At 36.4% G+C, this 23,053-nt stretch overlaps 1 protein-coding gene across 1 annotated transcript in view; it reads right to left on the reverse strand.

The window, feature by feature from the left end:
- Positions 1-23,053, reverse strand: part of LOC124233812 (aspartate--tRNA ligase, cytoplasmic) — a 58,792-nt gene that overhangs the window by 13,097 nt on the left and 22,642 nt on the right. The window contains exons 5-9 of the mRNA XM_046651032.1: positions 7,066-7,168; positions 4,261-4,341; positions 3,203-3,262; positions 1,430-1,541; positions 452-586 (exon numbers count right to left, since the gene is read on the reverse strand). Of these exons, the coding sequence (XP_046506988.1) occupies positions 452-586; positions 1,430-1,541; positions 3,203-3,262; positions 4,261-4,341; positions 7,066-7,168 (491 nt within the window). The remainder of the gene's footprint in view (positions 1-451; positions 587-1,429; positions 1,542-3,202; positions 3,263-4,260; positions 4,342-7,065; positions 7,169-23,053) is intronic.

Genomic DNA, 23,053 nt, shown 5'->3' on the forward strand with positions numbered 1-23,053 from the left:
TGTTTAGTGTTTACAGAGAACATGACATGTTCTCTTAAAATGACAGTCCAAATGATAGCTAATTCTGTTCTAATCACACTTAAGAATAATAAATAACATACTTAAATATATTTCAGAGGGTGTATATTTTCAAAGCACACATTTTTAAAATGAGATGCTCCCAACATAAAAATTTTCTTCAGCCTTCTTCTGTAGGAATATACAATGCTTATGATTCTATTCACATGAATGATGCTCAACTGTTTAAAGAACTATTGAGCAGACAATTTTCTTTTTTTGGAAATGTCTACCCAAGCACACTGTCATTTTTACCTCAAGGTCTGGTGTTTATGTAGTCCGCATATAAACGGATTTAAGCTTTCAAAATGTCTGTATGTAAAATGTGTTTCTAAATCCACAACTATGGTACAATTAATGAATCTTGAGAAAACCATAATTGCTAAAACCTTACCTGGTCCAATGCAGAAAACCTTCTCAAAATCAGCACAAATACACATTTGTTTGTACAGCTGTGGGGACTGAGCCAGGTATGCATTATTTTTAAAATATGACACAGTAAATACATTGGCTCCTCCTTCACTGGCGGCTGAAATGTAAACATTTATGTTATTATCAATTATAAGCTTATCAATGCAAACTTCTAGTAAAAACATTTATACTTTTGATTCAAGTACTTCACTTAAAAAAGAAAAACAGAAAAATCAAGAATTGCAGAGAAACCACAGTCTGTACCTGATAGTCTTATACCTGATTCTAAATAATTTATATTTAGGGCAGATTTGCTTCTTTGTCTATACCTTCATTTTACTTCTTTGGATACATATGCTACCCTTCTGCATCAATTTCAAATCTATTAAAGCTAACTTGCGATTGTAAAATTTTTTTTAAAAACGAAAAAATATGTACTTAGTAATGTGTCTAATTATCAAGAATGCAATATTCAATTTCTTATTTATAACTAAATGCCATTCATAACATGTTGTTTAGTGTTATTTAAGCAACTCTAAAAAGGGTAAAACGATTAAGATAAGGTTCTCATATAATAATAAGTAATGAGATTTTTCCATCTATAGTATTTAGTAATTTTACAATGCAGTTTATACAAAGCAAAATTGCAATACCAATTTAGAAAGAAACCTACATAATGAAAGTAGTGTCTGGTACAACTTAACTAACAACAATCTTGCTTCGTGTTAGACTCATTTTATAATCATTGTTGCATAAGGATTCCTGAAATAAGGGGATTTAGTATTACTGATGTTAGCGATATGTGACTGCTGCAATATAGCAGAGTTTTCGAAATAAATAGTCTCATGCCAATTACTCTTAAGTGACACTTGGGATTCTAAAGTTTAAAAAACTAATATTAGGCAACTTGAGGAAAAGCAAATCTATTTTTAAATATTAAGAGAAATATCTTAAAGCATACCTGAGATAATTTTAGGAGTTTGGATCTCCACAAAACCCTTGTTAATTAAAGTTTCTCGGAAAAGATGGCAGATGCCAGACTGGAGACGGAAGACCGCCTGACTAGTTGATGTCTATAAGACAATAATAAAATCTAATTAAGTCAATTTGATACATTAACTGAAGTGGAGTATTTTCTAATCAGTCCACCTGCCTGGAAAGTTCATAGAGAACATAATTCATTATATAAGAGAAAAGTTAGGCTACATGACAATTAGTGTAAGGATATATCTTAGAATTTTCCACATTATAGACGGAGAAGGGCAATTTTGCCATTTATCTCCAACCTCTCCAACTCCTGCCTTTATTAAGCTGAGAGTCTATGAAAGAACTGGCTTTAAATTAGATAGTAGTTCAGACATAAGCTAAGGTGCTAAAAAGATTTCACGTTACTAATGTACACAATGCTTCCCAAAATGTAAAGTCAAAGTAGGGGTTAAAAATGTGAACGCAGGGCCAGCCCCGTGGCTGAGTGGTTAAGTTCCTACACTCCACTTCGGCGGCCCAGGGTTTCGCTGGTTCGGATCCTAGGTGCAGACATGGCACCGCTCATCAACCCATGCTGAGGTGGTGTCCCACGTGCCAAAACTAGAAGGACCCACAACTAAAAATATACAACTATGTACTGGGGGGCTTTGGGGAGAAAAAGGAAAAATAAAATCTTTAAAAAAAAATGTGAATGCTTACAAGGGCCAGAGAAATAACATAAATGAAATAAATAAATGATACTTCCTGGGTGGTACAGGGCATAGTAGAGGACACAATGCCCCATCTAGAGTGCTGACTGTTGTTGCCATGTGGGTCCAGTATTGCCGGATTCACCTTCAACTTTTTAAGAAAAGCCATCTCTAGATTTAATGTGAAAACCCCAATTTTTCAATAGTGGCAATGAATTTAAATTAAAAGAAAAAATGATGTGGGCCAAAGAAAAATACTCTTTGGGCCAAATTCTAGAGGCACAACCAACAACCTGTGTGAACAAACAGCATGGGCAAATACAGTATGATGTCTAACAACTGAGGACAAAATTATGAAAAACCTGAGGTTTCTAGGCAGTATTAAGAGGACTTTTGATGACTGTTAGCCTTTTCTATATGCTGCAAATTAAAATGGAAAAGGTAAAAGCAGACATAAAGCAAATAATCAGGGGAAACGGAGGAAGATGTGGTAAGAACATTAAGAAAGAAAGATGACACTGGTTTTACTACAATGATGAAACCACTGAACTCTTTCACTTGCAACCAAACCAGAAAGGGAAACAGAAGACCTATGAGATTACTATGTAAACCACCAAGGCCAACTCCTTCTTTGTTAATTCTGCGCTCAGATCAAATTCAAAGGATTGAGGCATTAATTACTATCTCCACCTAGTCATTCTAACATGTGCACATAATTTCTTTCACAATTTTGTAGTGATATTAATGGATATGCTTCCACTTGCTGACTAACTTGTCTAAAACGAGTGTCACCTGGAAGCAAGCCCATTTATTGGCTTTATGATCCTTTGTCATTTTAAAACCAACCAAGTCAGTATCTTGTGAACTATTATTACACTGTCCTTGTTGCCTGCAATTCTTTTTAGGGGAGGGGTCAGTCAGAAAGAGAAACTGTTTCTTGTATCAGCATAGTTACATAGAGACAGATGCCAGTTAGTTTTGTAAGCCTGAGACCGGTATTGTATCTCTGCCTGCCTTGATTTTGGCACAATCGCATCACTTAAATAAATGAGGCATACCCTAAGATCAATGACTCTGTTGTCTAATCTTGTATCCTGGTTCACAGTAGCTCTTCCTTCCTAAAAAAAAGATGAAAACAAAGATTACCAATTTTTTTAAGAACATAAAAAACACTTTTAGAAGCCATGTTTACTTTTAAGTGAGAATGGTGTGTTTATGTGTGTTAATATTATGCCCCAAAATCAGGGATCCAAGAGACAAGCAGCAGGCAGAGAGAAGTTACTGTTAAAGAGAGAGGCAGAAAAAAGAGAAATGAGAATGAACAGAAGTTAATGCTTTCTTTCCATCTCCCACCCCCAAAAAGTTTGCCTCATTATTGGGACATCAGAAGAATTAACCACCTGTACGTTCACAGATTCCTGATTTTACCTGCTAAAGATTGAAGGAACAGATAAAAGCTGACATGGAGTAGTGGTTCTCAAAGTACATTCTGGGCACCACTGAAGGTCCCCGAGACCCTTTCAAGGAGTCCATGAAGTGAAACCTATTTTTTATAATAAAATCTTTTCACTTTCATTTTCTCCTGACTGTACTGAGGAGTTTTCCAAAGGCTTCCTGATGTGTGCTATCACACAGAATGAATGCAGAGGCAGATATGAGAATCTAAATGTGGTCTACTAAGCTGGACATTACAAAGATTTGTAGATGTAATAGTGTTACTCCTGACACTAAATTATTTTTTGTTTTTGAAAATATTTTTCATAAAATGTTATTTATTATTTTTATTATTGATATAAGAATATAAAGCACATAATATATTTATATTATTTTAAATAAATTAATAAATATTAAAATATTCTGTTTTACTTCTAATACTGTAAATATTGATTGATAGACCTACTACGAAAACAAAAGCCTGTAGGGTCAATTATTCTTAAGAGTATAAAGGGATCCTGAGACCAAAAAGTTTGAGAATTGTTGATATAAGAGTAAATTTAAATAAAAATAAAGCTCACATCAATTCACAAATCATGTCCTTCATACAAAAGTAGGGCGTCAAAGTTTTGCAAACTAAGCATAGAGAGGAAGCACAGTATTTCAAAAGTGTAATTTCTACCTCTTCTCCTTCCACCTCAGGCCGAACAGCATCATCCAGCTGCAGGGGCAAGCGGGGTTCAGCTAAACTGATCACATAAATCTGAAAGTGAGAGATTACCAAAAATATCATGAAGCACACAAAATCTGTTATCTTTTGCTTAAAAAAACAATCTGCAGTTGACTTAAACATGAAGCAATGTTTGCATACATCTTTAACTGAAACTACTTGCTAAAATTAAACAAGATGGCACATTTTTTTTACCTATAAAATGGGGATAATAATATTTCTTGCCTATCTACGTGGGCTGTTGGAACAGTCAAATGAGATAGCATATATACAAATATTTTGTAAACTCTAAGGTGCATACCAATGTGATAAATAAGTAATAACTGGAGTTGAGGGGTCTGGGCTTAAGGCCTTACTTTGTTACATAAAAGCTGTTGTTAGGCAAATCGCTTAACCTCAGAGCTTCAATATTCTACGCTGTAAAGTCTGTGGTAAGAATCAAAAGGAGTAACAAATGCGAAAACACTTTGCTTGCTCACGTGAAGGGGCCACTCACAAATGAGTTGTTATTTATTGTTAACAGCATTTAGCCATTTCTACCACTAGGACCAAAGTCAGCCGAACTCTGCTGTACTTCTCCTTCCTTTGCTCGTTCTTCATCCAATAGCCCTTCACTGCCTTCTTTCATCAAACATGTTATCTCTCATTTCCTGCTGCTCTCCTGGTTGGGAGCTGCCATAGAGGGTGTTCCTTTATGTGTTAAAATCCCTCAATATTCACTCACCCTAATTGCACATTTTAGTGCTAAAAGGCAGGTAGGTCATAAAGAATGAGTAGGGTTTTTTGACTATCCTTAAAAAACATGTTACCTTATTAGTTATTCCCAACTATACCTGGAAAACCTGCACAAAAGGGAAATAGATCTTATTTAGTTAATTCAGGAAAGGAAATGGTATTCTTCCAATTGGTACATCACATGTAGCATTCAGCTCAGACCTTCCGAGACAAAGTGTTGGGAAGATACTCCAGTCCTCCTCATAGTAAAAGAGAATTCTCTGTCACCATCCTCTATCTGTTGTAGACTTCCCTTTGACCTCCAATGCGGAGTTGGAGAACCGGACAGCTGCCTCTTCTATTTTTATAACTAGTAGAAGTTCACCATCTCTTTCGCTAGGTTGTAAGCACTTCCATCCCCAGAACCTTACATAGTGCTTGGGCGCAAAGTATATACTCAGTCACTGCTGGGCAAGTAATAAGGAAACGAGAAGAGAGAATCACTGCTTATTCTAAGATTCTATTTAGTATACTTTATGCTTTTTGAGATATTTTACAATTATTTTATTAAGGCAAAATTCGTCTGTAAGCTCTTTAGGCTTTATATTTATTATTAACATTTGTTAAGGTTGTACTGAATGCTACATAATTAGAATATTTTAGAAGTACACTCACTTGCTCTAGTCACTAAAATTTTATTTATTAAAGTATTGAAAAAGATATGTTACTTGGAAAATAGGGGGTTGTTTTTTCTTGGTCAGCATACCCTTAGGTTGGTTTGCTTTTACTAGGTTACAGACTTCCTGTTGGAGTTGGTTTGAAATGAGAGATACAAAAAGAGAACAAAATAATTGGCAAGTTCGGTCAGTAAAAAATACAAGATTTTCTAAGTGTTGAAGAGTTCCATGACAATCAGATCCAGTTAAATACAACTTTACTCCCAAATTAGTGTCTATGTATGAGTCTATCTTTCTGCATCTGTCTGCTCTATTGTACACACACATGCACGAGGCTAAGGGTGGGAAAGGACTACTCTTTAAGAGAAACTGAATGATGCGTATTGTGAATACAGACTAGGTCTGGATCTGAGAACTGCAGGTTCAAAACTGCAGTTATTTCAACAGTACTAAATATGTGTTGATTCACTTAGAGTATTTTAATGGTAAATGATAATGAGCACTTCTAGTTTTTATGTCTAAGAAGAAAAAAATCTTATACAAAAATAAATTATTGCTGGAATGTAACACCAATACAGTGTTGTTTCTTTTGACTTCTCAATACCGTAAAGTATCAGAAATATGATTATAAGGAAATGTAATGATTAAGAATTAGTATAATTCATCAATCCTTAGAAGTACATCATCAGAGGAGAGTTCACAGCAAAACAGGTTCATAATAGTGAACAAAACTTTTTAGATGTGTTTTATATTTTTCCCTATGTGACTATGGTAGATTGTTTAAAAAAACGGCTGCAATAATTCCTCCTGCTCCTGTATATAGGTTCTTTTTCAATGATGTTGCCCTCTTCCTATCAAGGGGTAGAATCTATTTCTCCATCCCTTAAATCTGAGTTTTGCCATGTGACCTGCTTTGACCAAAGGAATATTTAGCAAAGGTGACACAAGCAGAAGCTTGAAAAGTGCATGCACTTAGGGCTTCCCTCTTTTGCTGCTTTCCTAACCCTTCTGGCACCATGACAGCAAGCCTGGGCTAGGCTGCTGGAGGAGGACAGGCCAGAGGGAGAGATGTCCCAGAAACATCAGTGAGCCCGATGTCACAGGGAACAGATAAGCCATCCCAGATGGGCCAACTCTAACTGCCTGATGCACAGAATTGTGGGCAAATAAATGTTTGTTTTTTAAGTCACTAAGTATTGGGATGGTTGGTTATGTAACAAAAGTGAATTGATTCAGTAATCAATTTATAAATCTCAGTATTTTACATGAACTCTAATTATTAAGAACATATAGGTTTGATATGAATAGTTACAAGAACTACTCAAATCTACTTCCGTACACAATGTTGTATTTTGAAAGAAGTTACCTTTTGAACATGTAACTCCACATCTTGCTGTGTACAGCTTCCAATTTTCTGATTCACTTTTCTCACAACACCTTCTACATCTACGATGCTCTCTTTGTTGATGCTGTCAAAAGAAAAAATCCCAACTTTAATCATCTCGTCAGAGGTGTCAGAACTCATTTGGCGTCTCAACAGTAAAGCTGAATATATTAAACTCTTCTTTAACACAGTCAGCCTCTTGAGATAAAGCTGGTCTTTTTAACCTAGTTGCAATAAGCTATTATGTAGCACACCTTGTGAGATTCCTTGAAGAGATGATTTTTTAGATGCCGTAATTTAGTTACCATTTATAAAATACTCTGGACAAAAAGGCAGTAGGAGTAGCACTGAGTTGTGAAAAGTAGGAAAAAGTCTTTCAATTATTTATTAAAGGACATTTCCCTCCCTATGGTTGAAATTTACTACGATCAGCATTTCCTATAACGAGAAACACTGGCTTCAATAAATGCAATTACTGGTGTGTAATGGAATTAAATAATAGAAGAAGGTCAACTGAAAAGATATCAAGGTAATAAGAGGGCAGTGGGGTGCTGGAATTAAATCCTCATTGTCTATGGCTTCTGAGTACACACTATCTTTGGATTTATGACAGACAGCCTACTGGATTGTGTAATCCCAGTTAAGAATATCTATATGAAACTTAATATATACTAAGAGTAAAGTAAATGCATCTCTTGGGCAGTTTAATTCTCTAACAAGCTTGAATTTTGAACACAAGACACTCAAATTCTGAAACACAAGATTTATGAAGTAGCATATTAAACTCACCATTTGATTGTTTTTTGATCTCCAGTACATAACCCAGGGAGAAATGGTGTAATCCAAAATGGTGGTTCCCATACAAAATGCACCAGTTTTACTTTTGTGTATATTCCTGTACTGATGGAATGTGTCAATATATTTGTGGAAAAGGATAAGATTTAACTTCCAGATCTTGGAGAGTGATGTCAGCATCATGGCGGCTCAACTGGCCAAAGGGAGGTTTCTATGTAAAACTGTCAATTAAAACTCTCAGGTGGTAACTGCAGCTGCAGAAGTGAGGTGAAAAGAGAAGAAGGAAGAAACATGCAAGAGCGACAACCAGGAGAGAGTGGAGTTCCCGGGGCAGCTGGTGTAATAGAAAGGGCAAACATGTATTAGGAAAATCTGTCCCAGACTCTGTTTATCCAGTATGTCATAAGCCCCAGTTAACTTTTGTATTAAGCTCTCATGGCTCAAGTCCCTATCCAGAATCCTGCAAAATCAACGGCCAGAATCTAAACAAAACAAAACAACAAGATTTAATTTTCAAAGGAAAAATTCTATTCATTCTGATGAGGAATTGGGTCCTTAGTAGTGGTGGTGCTTTTGGACAAGATTCCAGATATCCAACAATGCTTATTTTATAAAAGGGAACACCACAATCCACTTCAATAAACATTTGCTCAGGATTGGAAAAGGATCAAAAATGAGGATGATAGGTGAAAAGTGGTGAAGAAAGAAAGAAAAAAATTTTCACTTCACTTTGCTAGACTGCCTAGAATTCTGTCTGTTACCACCTACCTTCAAAAAACCCACAACAGTACACACATCTCCTGCACTCTCAGAAGTCTCCTGCACCTGAGTGATCACCTAATACTTAGTTAAATTCTTGTGTATTGAAAAACTCAGAATTTATTAAGGTAAGAGAGGTAGTTGGTGAATAAGATAAGGCTCCTCTGAGACCTGCAGTGAAGGGGCTTCAGTTTAGTATTCCAAGGGCTTTCTAATACTGGCAATCTAGTGTCACTGAATCTTTCTTCAATGTGACTGCCACCTACCAGTATGATTCAGGCCTTGTGAGGCTTCTGGTGCTTATCTCACACGTTTCCACGAGGACAGTTTCTCTTCCTTACTGATCAGTGTATTGCTTCACTGAGTAACCTGACCTGCCCCAACTAGAGCTCCACCCTGCGGCATTCCCACTATGTCCCGGGCCCTCTTGGTTGTCTTACCTCACCCCATTTGACTCCCTAGTAGGCGGCCTTCCATTATCAGACAGTCTTCTTCAAGTTACACACATCTGCTCTAAGCTAGTATCCTTCCAGAAAGAAGCTGGAATGTGGTCAAAGACACTCTGCCCAAGGCTAGCTAAAGCTCCAATTAAAGAAAACAAAATTTTCTCCTCTTCCTCCCTCAAAAGTACCAGATGACTCCTTTTATCCAGGACCTGAAACTTGGAACTAAGTCTATCTCTAGTACTTTAACTCAGTAGTATTGTCTGCTAAAACACTTGATCAGCGAGACTAGAAAACCACCACCATTTTTAACATAGTTTCCCATACTAAACAACTCACAAATAGCACTTCTGAAAACCTGACCTGTTTCTTAAGTTAGGGCCAAAGCTAAACTTCTGCTATCACAAATTGGTCTACTGAACCAACCAGAAGGCAGAATTAACCAGATACAGAGGATGCTTATAATCCATTCTTTCTGCCATTGCAATCTATTTCCCCTTCTTGTACCTAGCAGCTATATGCTGTTAAAATAGCCTATTTAGATATTAGTAAAAGCATTCCATGATTTTTTAAACCTTATGTAATTTAGCTCTAATGTCTTTTATCTACATCTACATCCATAGCTATATCAATATACCTATCCCTATTTATTTTTAGATATAAATGAATTCAGAAGAAAAAACATTAAAACAAAACAAAAAAATGAGCCAAATTTGTGAAAAAGAGTCGGATTAGAACTCGCTAGTTAGAACTAGTAAAAGGTCATATGAGGGTTTCATGTGTCTGTGTGCATAATTAGAGTCAATACAAGATGGACAGGAATACCTGAATAACCTCCTGCCAGTAGGATAAAATTCCAGTTTGTAGAAAAATCTAATTAATATGATTTTAACTGATGTTGTTTGTTGATGGCTTAACACTTTATAGTATATGTATTGTAGCTTGACTGCTACCATAAAGAGACCCTACTATGGTTTCAGTTTTACATTTTGTTAACTAATATGCCACTATGTTGGTATTCTGAAAGAGGGTTATGTCTAACAGGCAATTAAAAGCCTTAGGTTTTTACAGAGGATATGGTAGGGAAAAAAAAATCCATGGTGGAAAGCAGAGGAACTCCTGGGAACTATTTTATTGTAGGAGAAATGAATGAAGTAAATTAAACACATCTTTTCAAGAGCTAAGTCAGCTATTTTTATTATTACTACCACCTCCCAAACACACTATCACTGCATTGTGTCTTATACCTCTTGCATTCTCCAACCACCTTCTGATCCTACATATAATTCATCACTCTACAAATAAGATGAATTAGTGTAGCTTTGATATTAAACATGCCTTAAGAGACACAACAGACTGGATGTCATCCATTAGGAACTGTCAACCATCAATTTAATAGTTAACTTCTAATTTAACACCGTCCTTAGAAAACAAAATTGTAAAATGCACCATTCTTTATATAAAATATAAAAACATTTTGAGTTGGCTACCAATTATTTTTAAGCAAATGATATAATGTATGAATAACTCAATTATAAAACATGCAACTTGGGAGAAAAACACACAGAACTCAGTTATCTGAAGGAGCAAAATCCCATCATTCCAACACGAGTGCCACACAGGTTACTACTTTATCTGTAGTTCTGTCAATCTTGATTCTAAGTTTTCATGTCTACATTACATAAGAAGCAACAAACTGAAAAACAGAAGTCTGGTGGAACTATTAGAAGTAGGCATAACCGTTGTACTAACAGTTTTGATTGCTGAAGAGTATATATTAAAAAGCAAAACAAACGAAAACAGGGAAGTGGCAAAGAACTGCATTGTAAACTAGCACAGCAATAGATGTTCACAATAGTGGCCCTCTGTCATTAAGAAAAAGGTACGAAGGAAGAATGTATAAAATAGACTTAAAGGATTCTGTTAAAACTGTCAAGTTTCAATACTTGAAGGAAGTAAGCTTCATTAGTCTAAAATAATGTACTAATGAGTAATTCTTTACTGTTGCCAAACTTATTCTTTAATGTTGCCAAAAAAACTTTGAAGTTCTTAGCATATCTCCATGGTACACTGAATTATTGGTCTCAAGTCTTCATTCCTCTATGATAGTAGTATTCATCCATACTTCTGCCATGGCTTCAAGGTAGACAGAAAGTACTTCTCTGCCTCTTCACTTTGGGTGTGACCATATGACTTGCTTTATCAATGAGATGTCAGCAGCTGCAATGCCAGCAAAGGCTGGAAATGTGTGTGAGCAGCTGAACTTGCCCTTCAGCAATCCTGCTTTTCTCCATGAGAAGATGATGCCTCAGGTAGCCGCTGGTCCTAGGAAGTGGAGAAACAAAAGCAGACCAGGACCCAAACCACAGCTTCAAAATAAGCCTAGGATGAGCCGAACTCTGGCTGACCCACAGATGTGTAAGCAAGAAATCAAGGTTTATTTGTATGCAGCCGAGTTTTTTTTAAAGTTGTTTTTTTCTATTGTGGTAAAATATACCATATATAAAACTTACAATTTTAACCACTGTTCAGTGTACAATTCAGTGGCATTTACAATGTTGTGCAACTGTCACCATTACCCATTTCCAGAACTTTTTCATTATCCCAAGCAGAAACTTTGTACCCATTAAATAATTAACTCCCCAATCCCCCCAACCCCAGGTTCTGGTAACCTCTAACTACTTGCGGTCTCTATGAATTTAACTATTCTGGGTAAGTCATGTAAGTGGAATCACAGTTATTTGTCCTTTTGTGTCTGACATTTCATTTAGCATAATTTTTTTTCATCCATGTTATAGCACATATCAGAATTTCATTCCTTTTTAAAAGCGATATAATATTCCATTATATGTACATACAACATTTTGTTTATCCATTCATCTGCTGATGGACATCTGAATTGTTTACACCTTTTGGTTATCATGAATAATGCTGCTAGGAACAATAACATACAAGTATCTGTTTGAGTCCTTACTTTTAATTCTTTGGGGTATCTAGAAGTACAACTGCTAGGTCATAGATAATTCTGTTTAACTTTTTGAGGAACTGCATATTGTTTTCCACAGTAGCTGTAGCATTCTACATTCCCACCAGCAATGGATGAGGGTTCCAATTTCTCCACAACCTCACCAACACTAGTTATTTTTCCTTATTATTATTATTTTTTATAACAGTCATCCTAATGGGTATAAAGTGGTATCTTACTGTGGTTTGACTTGCATTTCCCTAATGACTAGTGATATTGAATGTATTTTCATGTGCTTATTGGCCATTTGTATTTCTTCTTTGGAAAAATGTCTACTTAAGTCCTTTGCCCATTTTGGAATTGGGTTTTTGTGAGTTGTTGCTATTATGAGTTATAGGAGTTCTTTATCTATTCTAGATATTAATCCTTTATCAGATATATGATTTGCAAATATTTTCTCCCATTCTGTGGGTTGTTTTTTCACTCTCTTGATAGTGTCCTTTGAGGCAAAAAAGTTTCTAATTTTGATGAAGTCCAACTAATTAGTTTTTCTTTTCTCACCTGTGCTTTTGGTATTATATCCATGAAATCACCGCTAAATGCAATGTCATGAAGCTTTTGGCCTAAGCTTTCTTCTAAGAGTTTTATATTCTTAGCTCTCATATTTAGGTCATTCATCCATTTTGAGTTAATTTTTATATATGGTGTAAGGTAAAGTCTTTGGCATATGGATATACAGTTTTCCCAGCATCATTTGTTGAAAAGACTGTCCTTTCCCCACTGAATAGTCTTGGCACCCTTGTTGAAAATGAATTAGTCACATATGCTAGGGTTTATTTCTGAGCTCTCTATTCTATTCCATTGGTCTTTATGTCTTTTTTTTTTTTTTTTTGGTGAGGAAGATTTGCCCTGAGCCAACATCCATTGCCAATCTTCTTCGTTTTTTTTGCTTGAGGAAGATCAGCCCAGAGCTAACATCCATGCCAATCTCCCTCCACTTTTTGCATGTTGGATGCCTCCACAGCATGGCTGATGAGTGGAGTACGTCTGCACTGGGATCTGAACCTGTGAACCCGGGGCGCCAAAGCAGAGCATATGCAACTTTCACCATTCTGCCATGGGGCTGGCTCCTTTATGTCTATTCTTATGCTAGTACAACATTATTTTGGTTACTGTAGCTTTGTAGTTAGTTTTGAAATCAGGACGTGTGGGTCCTCTAACTTTGTTCTTCTTTTTCAAGATTGTTTTGGCTATCCGGGGCCCCTTGAAATTCCATATGAACTTCAGGATGGATTTTTCTGTTTCCGCAAAAAAAACCGCCATTGGACATGGCACTGCTTGGCACGCCATGCTGTGGTAGGCGTCGCATGTATAAAGTAGAGGAATATGGGCATGGATGTTAGCTCAGGGCTAGTCTTCCTCAAAAAAAAAAAAAAAAAAAAGCCATTGGGATTTTGACAGAGACTGTACTGAATCTGTAGATTGCTTTGAGTAGTACTGCCATGCTACTAAGTTCTGAGGTGGTTTGTTACACACTAGTATTTTTGTAACAGCTGATTAATACAATCTTAAGCTTAATAAAGTTATGAAATTAAAAAAAAATCCTTGAATTCAAAGCTATTATGATCTGATCATAATAAAGAACTCTGAAATAAGTGAAAGTTTATTTGTACTTCATCACTTAGACACTGTAAACCTACAGTGTGTCCTATGCATTGTAAAGAGATTTTAAAAAACCAGATATACAAAATTTGACTATGAAACATTAGGGTTGATTTCTTATCAAACACAGCAGAATTTATCCATTCAAGTGAATACTGTCCTTTTCAAAGTGACTGCTTAGCGGAAGGAGGGAGGGGCTATAAACACATTTCAAAATCAGCACTGCCTTAAAATGACTTATCTGGAATGACCTCTTGGTTTTACCACAAAATCAGTTTTTGGGGGGGGGGGGCGGTGTCAATCTCATTTACATCTATTATTTACTATCCTTTAGAAATGCTGAAGACCATGATAGAACTCTGGGTGGGGGAGGAGACAATTAAAAAAAAAATCAAAAGAGAATGGCATTAGAGATGCAAACAAGTTACGTGTTTCAAAAGAGAGAGAATAGTTAATCTATCAAATATCGGGTTAATATAAATAGATATTAATCTTATATGTAGGGTTAATATAGATGTAGATAGTTAATACACCAACTAGAGGGTTGAGTAGCTGTCTCCAGTAAAACAATTGGAGGTATGTACCCCAATATATATATATTTTATTTATTTTTAAATCATACACATGTAATACTAAATGTAAGTATTACTTTTAGACAAATATAAACTTGGGGTGAGTTTCATAATTAGCATTAGTGAATGCAAATCCACACTTCACAGTCTTCTTAATAATTTCTAATTAGAGGAGTACTAACATCTTGTCAGATCTGATTAGATTATCATTTAAAAAAAATAAGCTTCAGAATGTGGCTGATACAAAGGTCTCATGCTACGAGTAGAAGCGCCAGCATTAACATTTTCTCATTTGTGCTTACATTTTAAGTTTTATCCTCAAGCTATGGTCTCTTAGTAGAAATCCTTTCAAGCCACCTATCCGTTTTTCTGAGGGTCAGCTTATTATTTTAATAAATATAATCCCTCAAAACCAGTTAACGGGTACAGTAACCTGCACCTGGGTATAATACGCTGCAAGTGAACCAGAGTTAGGGCACCATGTTAGCTCCTTTGCTTTACTGGAATTCCACAGACTTTCAGAGACCTCACATACCATAGGTGATATCTGACCTTCGGAGATACGGTCCAAGTAACAGGCCCAGTGCTTATCCATAAATTAACTGTCAGGAAAACTCAATTCTTTCTTACTCTTTTAGATAAAAAAGGAAGAAAGGAAAAGAAATATAAGTTTAATTATTTTCTTTTCTTCAATGGGTAAATCACACTTTGGAGACGACTGGGTAGAACACAAGAATCATCAAGACTGAGAAAAGCCTGCTGGAGAAGGTGATTTGTAGGTCATTGCTGAAAGTATCATTTCTGTATAGAAGATAGCTGAAAAAATATGTAACAACACATGACTAGTCAAAGAGATCACCATCTTGCATATAAATGGTAGAGAAATAGATCTGGGAAAGAAGTACTTCATCCATCTCTTGTCACTGGGTCCCAGTGTGAGGTTGCTGACTGTGGAAAGTCATCTTGAATAACGAAGAATCACCTCCAATTCACGCTGCCCTTCACCAGTGAGGGATGGGAAATGGCAGAGCTTGCTCTTACATTTGTTTGTTTGTTTGTTTTTGCTGAGGAAGATTCACCCTGAGCTAACATCTGTTGCCAATCTTCCTCTTTTTGTATGTGAGCCACCACTATAACATGGCCACTGACAGATGAGTGGTGTAGGTCCATGCCTGGGAACTGAATCCAGGCCACTTAAGTGGACTGTGCTGAACTTAACCACTAGGCCACTGGGGCTGGCCCTGCTCTTACGTTTTTAAGTTATTTTTGAAACAATGTTTCAAAAACATTTTTTTTACTATAAAAGAATATCCTTATTTATTAAGAATTCCAATGTTAAATAAACATGTAAATTTAGAAGTTTAAGGCGCCTATCATATACCCAACCCCCTCTTCATATAATCCCTGTTTACTCTTTGGTCTATACTCCTCCACAATTTTTCTCATTTCCAAAAAATATGGACTGCTTCATAAATTTTGTGTCATCCTTCTACAGTAGTTTTGTTCATTTTCTCTGTATTATTTTAATGTTGAAGCAGTTTTATTTTTACAGCTCAAATGAAACTGATCTTAATATATATAAACACCTAAAGTATTATTATTCCCATATCACTTAGAAATTTCCTTTTACGTTCCAGTTCCTGTGTGAAGTGCTTTACACATATACCGTCTCACTTAAACATCATAAAGGCCTACAAGGTTAGGTATTAATATCATTTTACAGCTGAGAAAACTTGAGACTCTAACAGGTCACGTAAGTAGCCTAAGATCACACTTAGTAAGATCATGTACTGATTATTGCACTAAACAATTCTGTTACCGAATCACAAATTAGCACCAAATTTTAAGGACTCCAGAATGCATCGTCAGCTCACTTTAAAATAAAACAGTCTCATTCTTAGAAGCTCACGAGCTGCCAGATTCCCTCATAGTTTACATGAAAGAAACCAGAAATAATAAGCCCTTCACAAACAGTTTTCAAAATGCCCAAGAATCGTGTTACCTTCTCCGGTAACACTGATCCAACTTGATGTCCTGCTGTTGCTGCCAGCCTCAAGAGAAATTCATCAGAATCTTTGTATAAAACAAAATGAAGTTATTACTTAAAGTTATATTTAACTCAGAAGAATTAATCCAATAAACTGGGAATTTCTGACATCAAATTTTAGACCTACTTTTAAAGCAGATCTTTATCAAAGTTTTCAATACAAATATTGAACTGGACAAGGCCAAATACAGAAGTTCTGCTTCTCCTCCGACAGATAAGTACGTCATTCCAGCAAGCAGGTATAAACCATCTAGACAGAGTTGTTCAAAGAGTTGCAATCTCTAAGAGTGTAATGATCCAGCTTATGTTCACCAACTTATTCACATGATGCTAAAGGGGTACCCACATGCCCACCTCCCTCTGGGCCTCAACTGTAGATGACACATACATATACTTCTACCAGAGCACCTGTAACATGTCTCTGCATGCAGCTGTTTATCTATTTTTGCCCTCTCCCCAAATTAAGATCCTTATAAGATATATGCGTCATTGTATACCCAAGCCCAGCAAAGTGCATGGACCAGAGCAGGTGCTAAATAAAAGTTTTCTAAATCAATGAGACTACTTCTGAGTATTATTTTGATAATTTACAGTTCTAAAAGTTAATGTAGCAAACTGAAATTTTAACCTACCAACTAAGTAAAATACCTATTTTTAGGTGAAAGATCTAGAAAGGAAAGAAAATAAGTAAACAAACTTGTATGCAGCTAGGTGACTCATTAGAGAATGAGAAACATACTTGTGACTCACCAGCTACCAATAAATCACTTAACCACAATGACTAATACGAAGAAAAAGAAAATAAAATACCTATGTCTTCAAATAACAGTCTGAATAAGCCTTTTTTTCAGAATCCAAACATCTCTATGCTGTGGGGGGCAGGGGTGTTACATAAGAACAAATAGCAAAACACAATTTTTAACAACTGCTATTCAAATTAACTGTAGCCGTTTATAGTAGTCGCTATAATTTTAGCTTTAAACTTTAAAAACTGGCATTTACATTCACTGTAGTCCTTAATAGCAGTCAGTACAAAAAGGCCTCCAGGGCTGCTTTTAAAAAAATTTGTCTTTACAAGACTCAACTCAACCATAACTAACACAGACTACTCTGTTCATTACTTTAAAATGGGACTAAATAAAAAATAATTTTAAAAAGAAAAAAAAAGGATGACTTCTTGCCTCAATTCAAATATCAGCTTACAAATGTTAGAACATTAATGTCAACATAAGATGGGGATCCAGAAACACAGGCCTGGATAGCTATCCCATCTTCCTGCTTCCAGACAGATTTCATTTAAGGACCTCAAACCATTTCGGATACACAATTAAGATCCCGTTCTTAAAGATCTCTAGGGAATGAGATGTGCCATCCTTCCTAGGTAACTCATTTAGTTGCTTCATTTTTATATGCATTCAACCATGAGAAAATTGATCTTTCCAACAAATTGATTAAAATAATGTGTTGAAGAGTCCTATGGCACTTCAATCCAATTAGTGAGTCAACTTTTCGGATTAGTATATTGATGAATTGGATATTCCTAGGGAAGATAATTCGGGGAAAACCACTGACCCCATATTAAGCACCAATGTTTCTCTGAAGGAAAATACTCAAAAGCTAGAAACTGCCAGCAGTACAATCTAGTCAGTAAGGCAAAGATAAGATCTCAGATTCAATATCTAAAGTAAATGCTAAGATAGTTATCTACTTAGGATATTAAAGATGACCTCATATTTTGCCTTTTAAATGATTAGGAAACCCCAGCTGGAACTATCTGATTTGATATTTTTAATAGTGGAGTCCTTGCTTTTTTCCACCTGGTATATGGCCAGAGGGAATAGACTTAAATGTAGGGCCTCGTGGAATTAACATATAAATACCATTATTTGTCCGACTTCGTTGCACAGGAGTTCACATTTTCAATGTCCAGTCTCTTAGGGAAGCACTATCCAAACTAGAAACACCTTGAGAACAAACAAACAGTTCTTAGGCACTCCCCTAGTACTAAAGATAATTACAAGCATTTCATATATAAAAATTGACCTAAGACAGAATGAAAATTAAATGAGGACTAGAAATGGTCTTTTTCTCATCAACCTATTTCTACCTATGCTATTTTCCAAACCAAAGATTCTACGAGAACGGTTAGTTGGCTCACTAAGCTGCTAGCTTCCCAAAGTGAATGTGTTACTAAATATTCATTTGAATTACCTCATGCTTCACTGGTCCTCAAATTTCTAAAGTAAGCTAAAAATATCTGTAAGTAAGGATTTTTGCCTTATTTAAATAACAAAATCCCTCAGAATTTATGTGTTGTTGTTCATGCGCTATTTTTAGTCTTAATAGAAGGTTGATAACATATTAAGCAATGGAACTCATAGTATTTTCCAAATTTTTCTTTTCTAATTGTAATTATACTTAGAAACTAAGGGATAAAGAGGAATGAGATCCCGAAGAGTTTAGTGAAACAATGAAACTACAGGCAGCCTATAAACCTCTATTTTCATTGTAAAGTAGAATATATGCTACTGGGCCCAGCTGAAAAATAAAAAACAATTGTTGTGTCACAAATACACAACACACTCTTTAACGCTGGTGTTAGATTATGAGATCAGGAGTCTATGGGGCAGAGAGTTTGTGGGGCATCTGTAGGGCAAGAGAAAGAGTTGGGCAACAGTGAACAAGATGCAGTGAGAGTAGTTCTACGAATGGAACTGGGGTTGTGTGAGCGTAAAAGGGGACAAAAAAACTAGGAGAAAGTGGAGAGACTGATAAAAAGACTAGACGTCTTGGTGAGGTCCAAGAGAAGACTGGAGGCACGGGAGAGGCAGAAAGGTAGCAGGTATTGAGAATGGCCACTGGAGTTTAAAATGAAGTCCGAAGGGCAAAATCCATGCTGCGGCCTCAGGAGTCAGTCGTTAAAATGAAGTAATGGTGATGATAGTGGAAGGAAAGTAAGAATTTCAAGGCTAAGGTGTTCCATATGGACACTTGAAAACATTTAGAATGAGAGGATGACTTGGAAAGGGGGGAGCAGAATACTATCAGCCAGAAAAATAAAATGGTTTTCAGTAAAACAACTTATTTTAGTCTTTGGGCTTTTCATAAACTCAAAAGGCTGGAACTTCTCTCCAATTTACTTTACACAGATAAGCTTAGGAGACACTGCCAGCTGCCTATCCAAACCCACTCTCCCTTTCTTTATTGCTACAGAGCCCCATCCCTGCTCAGCATCCACTCTTCGTCTGGCCAAGTGCTCTAAGAGAAGGTGAGCCCAACCTCGCTCGAAAGAGTAGGCTGTGTTTAGTCCCAGGCCATCCTGGGAATTTACTCCAGATTGATGATATAATTTCCACATAGTTTCTCAAACTAGGAAGTTTAAAATCGTTTTTCACTTCTTTCTTTTCCTCACTCCCACACATATGAGGTCAGCAAAAGATAAGACTCATATTTTTACCCACTCACTGGGCAATGTTCTCTTTCAAGAGTATAGTCAGCTTTGCTATAACACTTGTTTTGAAAATGTGAATTAATTCCAACACAATTGATATATTAGGGATCAATCTGAGCATAATGAGAATTTTGTGGTTTGCCTATGCCAGATTTCATCAGTGAGAAACACTACATCAATGCAGACAACTGTACTCAGGTGAACTCAGCCACAAGAATACATAAAACACACACCTCAAACATCTACCTGTGTTATAAGCCACATCCAACCACATCTGGTGGTCCAACTTTCCTTCTCATTTCAGACAGCCTTCCTTCCACCATCTCACAATAATTTACAAGCTGCAACTCTTTTGACACCCACTTCCATAAGGAAACAGCATGTCTTTTTATCTAAAAGTGTGATATTTATTGTAGTGTTTATGTATTTCTCAACCATTCAACATGTATAAAACTATTCTATCTACTTTTTTTTTTCCTGAGGAAGATTAGCCCTGAGCTAACATGTTGCCAATCTTCCTTTTTTTTTGCTTGAGGAAGATTAGTCCTGACCTAACATCTGTTCCAGTCTTCCTCCACTTTATACATGGGTTGCTGCCACAACACAGCTAATGAGTGGTGTAGGTCTGTGCCCAGGATCCAAACTCATGAACCTGGGCTGCCAAAGTTGAGTGTGCTGCACTTAACCACCACACCATGGGGCCAGCCCCTCTGTTTTTTAAAAAAATTAGGTTCTTTTTATAAAACTATGTTGCTGATGAAGTTTTTGACTATTGTGCTATTAACCTATTTTCTACATAAACCTTGAGGTTTTTATTGCATAATTTTGCATAGTGCAGTGATTTTTAAGAATGTATGTGTTACAATACAGCAGAATTGACTAAACATGAGCACCACTCTACAAAAAGTTAACCAAAAGGACACTCATACCTGAATGCCCCAAGATCTCCTCCCTTGCCTGCAATAGAGCAATTCTAGGATAGGATTTTAGTTTGTACAAGTGTATAATGAGAGCCTGATGTGTTAAGGAACAGCATCAGTTACCCAGGCAAACTCTCATTTCTTTCCTGCATCCAGAATCTTAGTAAAGGATAACTTCTTATTTTAAACTCTGAGCCTGTGGCCTATTTTCTACATCAGTTGCATACACCATGCAGCTGCTTTGTTGAGTGACTTTATGCTTTACTTCTCACAACGGAGTGATAAGAATGTGTAAGATGCACCGTGTGGCAGTGCTGATGATGACAAGAAAAAACGGCAAAAGACTGAGCAAAAGTAGGTGCAATTATTAAATTTGCCTAGTAAATTTTGGATTTCATGTTTATAATTATAGCTATCAATTATATTGAAATTATTCAAGAAAAATAACTATCTTTGCAAACATGAAACTCTCTATTTTCTAACTACCTTTCCAACCACTGGGGTTTTTTTTGGTGAGGAAGATTCGCCCTGAGCTAACATCTGTGGCCAATCTTACTTTTTTGCTTGAAGAAGAACAGCCCTGAGCTAAAATCTGTGCCAATCCTCCTCTATTTTGTATGTGGGATAGCTGATGAGTGGAGTATCTGCACCTGGGATACGAACCGTGAACCCAGGCCACCAAAGTGGAGCGGGTGGAACTTTAACCCCTGGGCCACAGGGCCAGCCCCTGCTTGCCCCCACTGTTTTTATAGCATGCTTTTAAACAATGGGGTGATTCCTTAGGAAGGCAACTACTACTCTATAGCAGAGGAGACAAGTTCATTAGTATTACTAATGGTTAGAAAACTTTTTAATTCCTCCTTTGATAAACTGTTTTTAGCATCAATTTACAACAACAAAAAAATCTTCCTTATTACTTTATAATCAGTTACACTTTTTAAACCAAAATTATTATTTTTCATCAGTTCTGGTTCCTAGTAACTCGGGGGCAGTATCTCAAAGTCATTATCACCCTCAAGAAACAAAATAGCTATCTACTCCTTGAGGGTATATACCAGAATAAACAGCACACTCTAGAAAAGATACTTTTGAGGCAGAAAGCAATGGGGCTTCCATTTCTCAGTTACCAACATATTTTAATGACATTGAGGTTATATTCTAAGTGAGCTATAATGTGGAGGGCTTTGAACTAATATCATTATACCATCTCAGAGAGGCAGGATAATACAGACTAGAGGAGTGTAAGCCCTAGAGTCAAAGAGGCCTTAGTCAAAACACTCTGTATTTTAAATCTCGAGTTCCTCATCTGTAAAAACAGACCAAAAAATCCAAAAACAGGCAAACAAAAGGATAAAATACTATCTATACCTCATAGTGCTGCTGTGAGCATCAAGGGGGAAAACGCAAGTATGGCACTTTGCAGGTCCATATTTAGCGTACAGTAAGTTAGCTACTGCTGCTACTGTTTCATCATAAGCAAACCTGCTGTTTTGTCATTCCCCCTGTATATCAGATAGGGAAGCTGCTGGTGACCACTGCATCCCAAAAAAGTGAAAAATTCATGCTAGACAATGGAAAGCTTGGCAAGACAAAGCAAGAATATCATTATACTGAATTATAATTGTAGATTAAATTTCTTAAATATTAAAAACAATATTTCACATGCAATACAAGTCTAGGTGTGTGTGTTGAGGGGGCTTTTTCCCATGGCCTTTCATCTAAAATATACATGGCACCTGTTACAGAGGTCACTGAAGAATATCCCATCATTATTCACATAATCCACCCAAAATACTCAAGATAACGGAAGGTTAGCAGCATAACCTTTGTATGAATAGTGGTTTTTACCTTTTTTTGGTGAGGAGATTAGCCCTGAGCTAACATCTGTTGCCAATCTTCCTCTTTTTGCTTGAGGAAGATTGTCCCTGAGCTAACACTGTGGCAATCTTCCTCTATTTTGTATGTGGGATACTGCCACAGCATGGCTTGATGAGTCGTATATAGGTCTGTGCCTGGGATCTGAACCCATGAACCTGGGGCTGCCAAAGTGGAGCACACGAACTTAACCACTACGCCACTGGGCTGGCCCCTACCTTTTATTTCACATTATCTTAGGTACCACAGATCTAAGCTCCTCTAAGTGCTTTATTATGTTAGATCGTCACAGTAAAGGCCTAAAATATGTAAGAAATCCTATTATTTTGATATATGTTGATTGTTACTTGTTAATAGTAGGAATAAACTTGGGAGTTGGTGAAAGGTAGGTGATGACCCAAATTATAATTTAGGTAGTCATCAGTTCATATTTTTTAAAACTATTCCCATTGTATTCCTATTTAACTCCTTCTACACCAAA

Source organism: Equus quagga, unplaced genomic scaffold, assembly GCF_021613505.1.
Source record: "Equus quagga isolate Etosha38 unplaced genomic scaffold, UCLA_HA_Equagga_1.0 251_RagTag, whole genome shotgun sequence".
In the NCBI taxonomy this organism is placed as follows: Eukaryota; Metazoa; Chordata; class Mammalia; order Perissodactyla; family Equidae; genus Equus; species Equus quagga.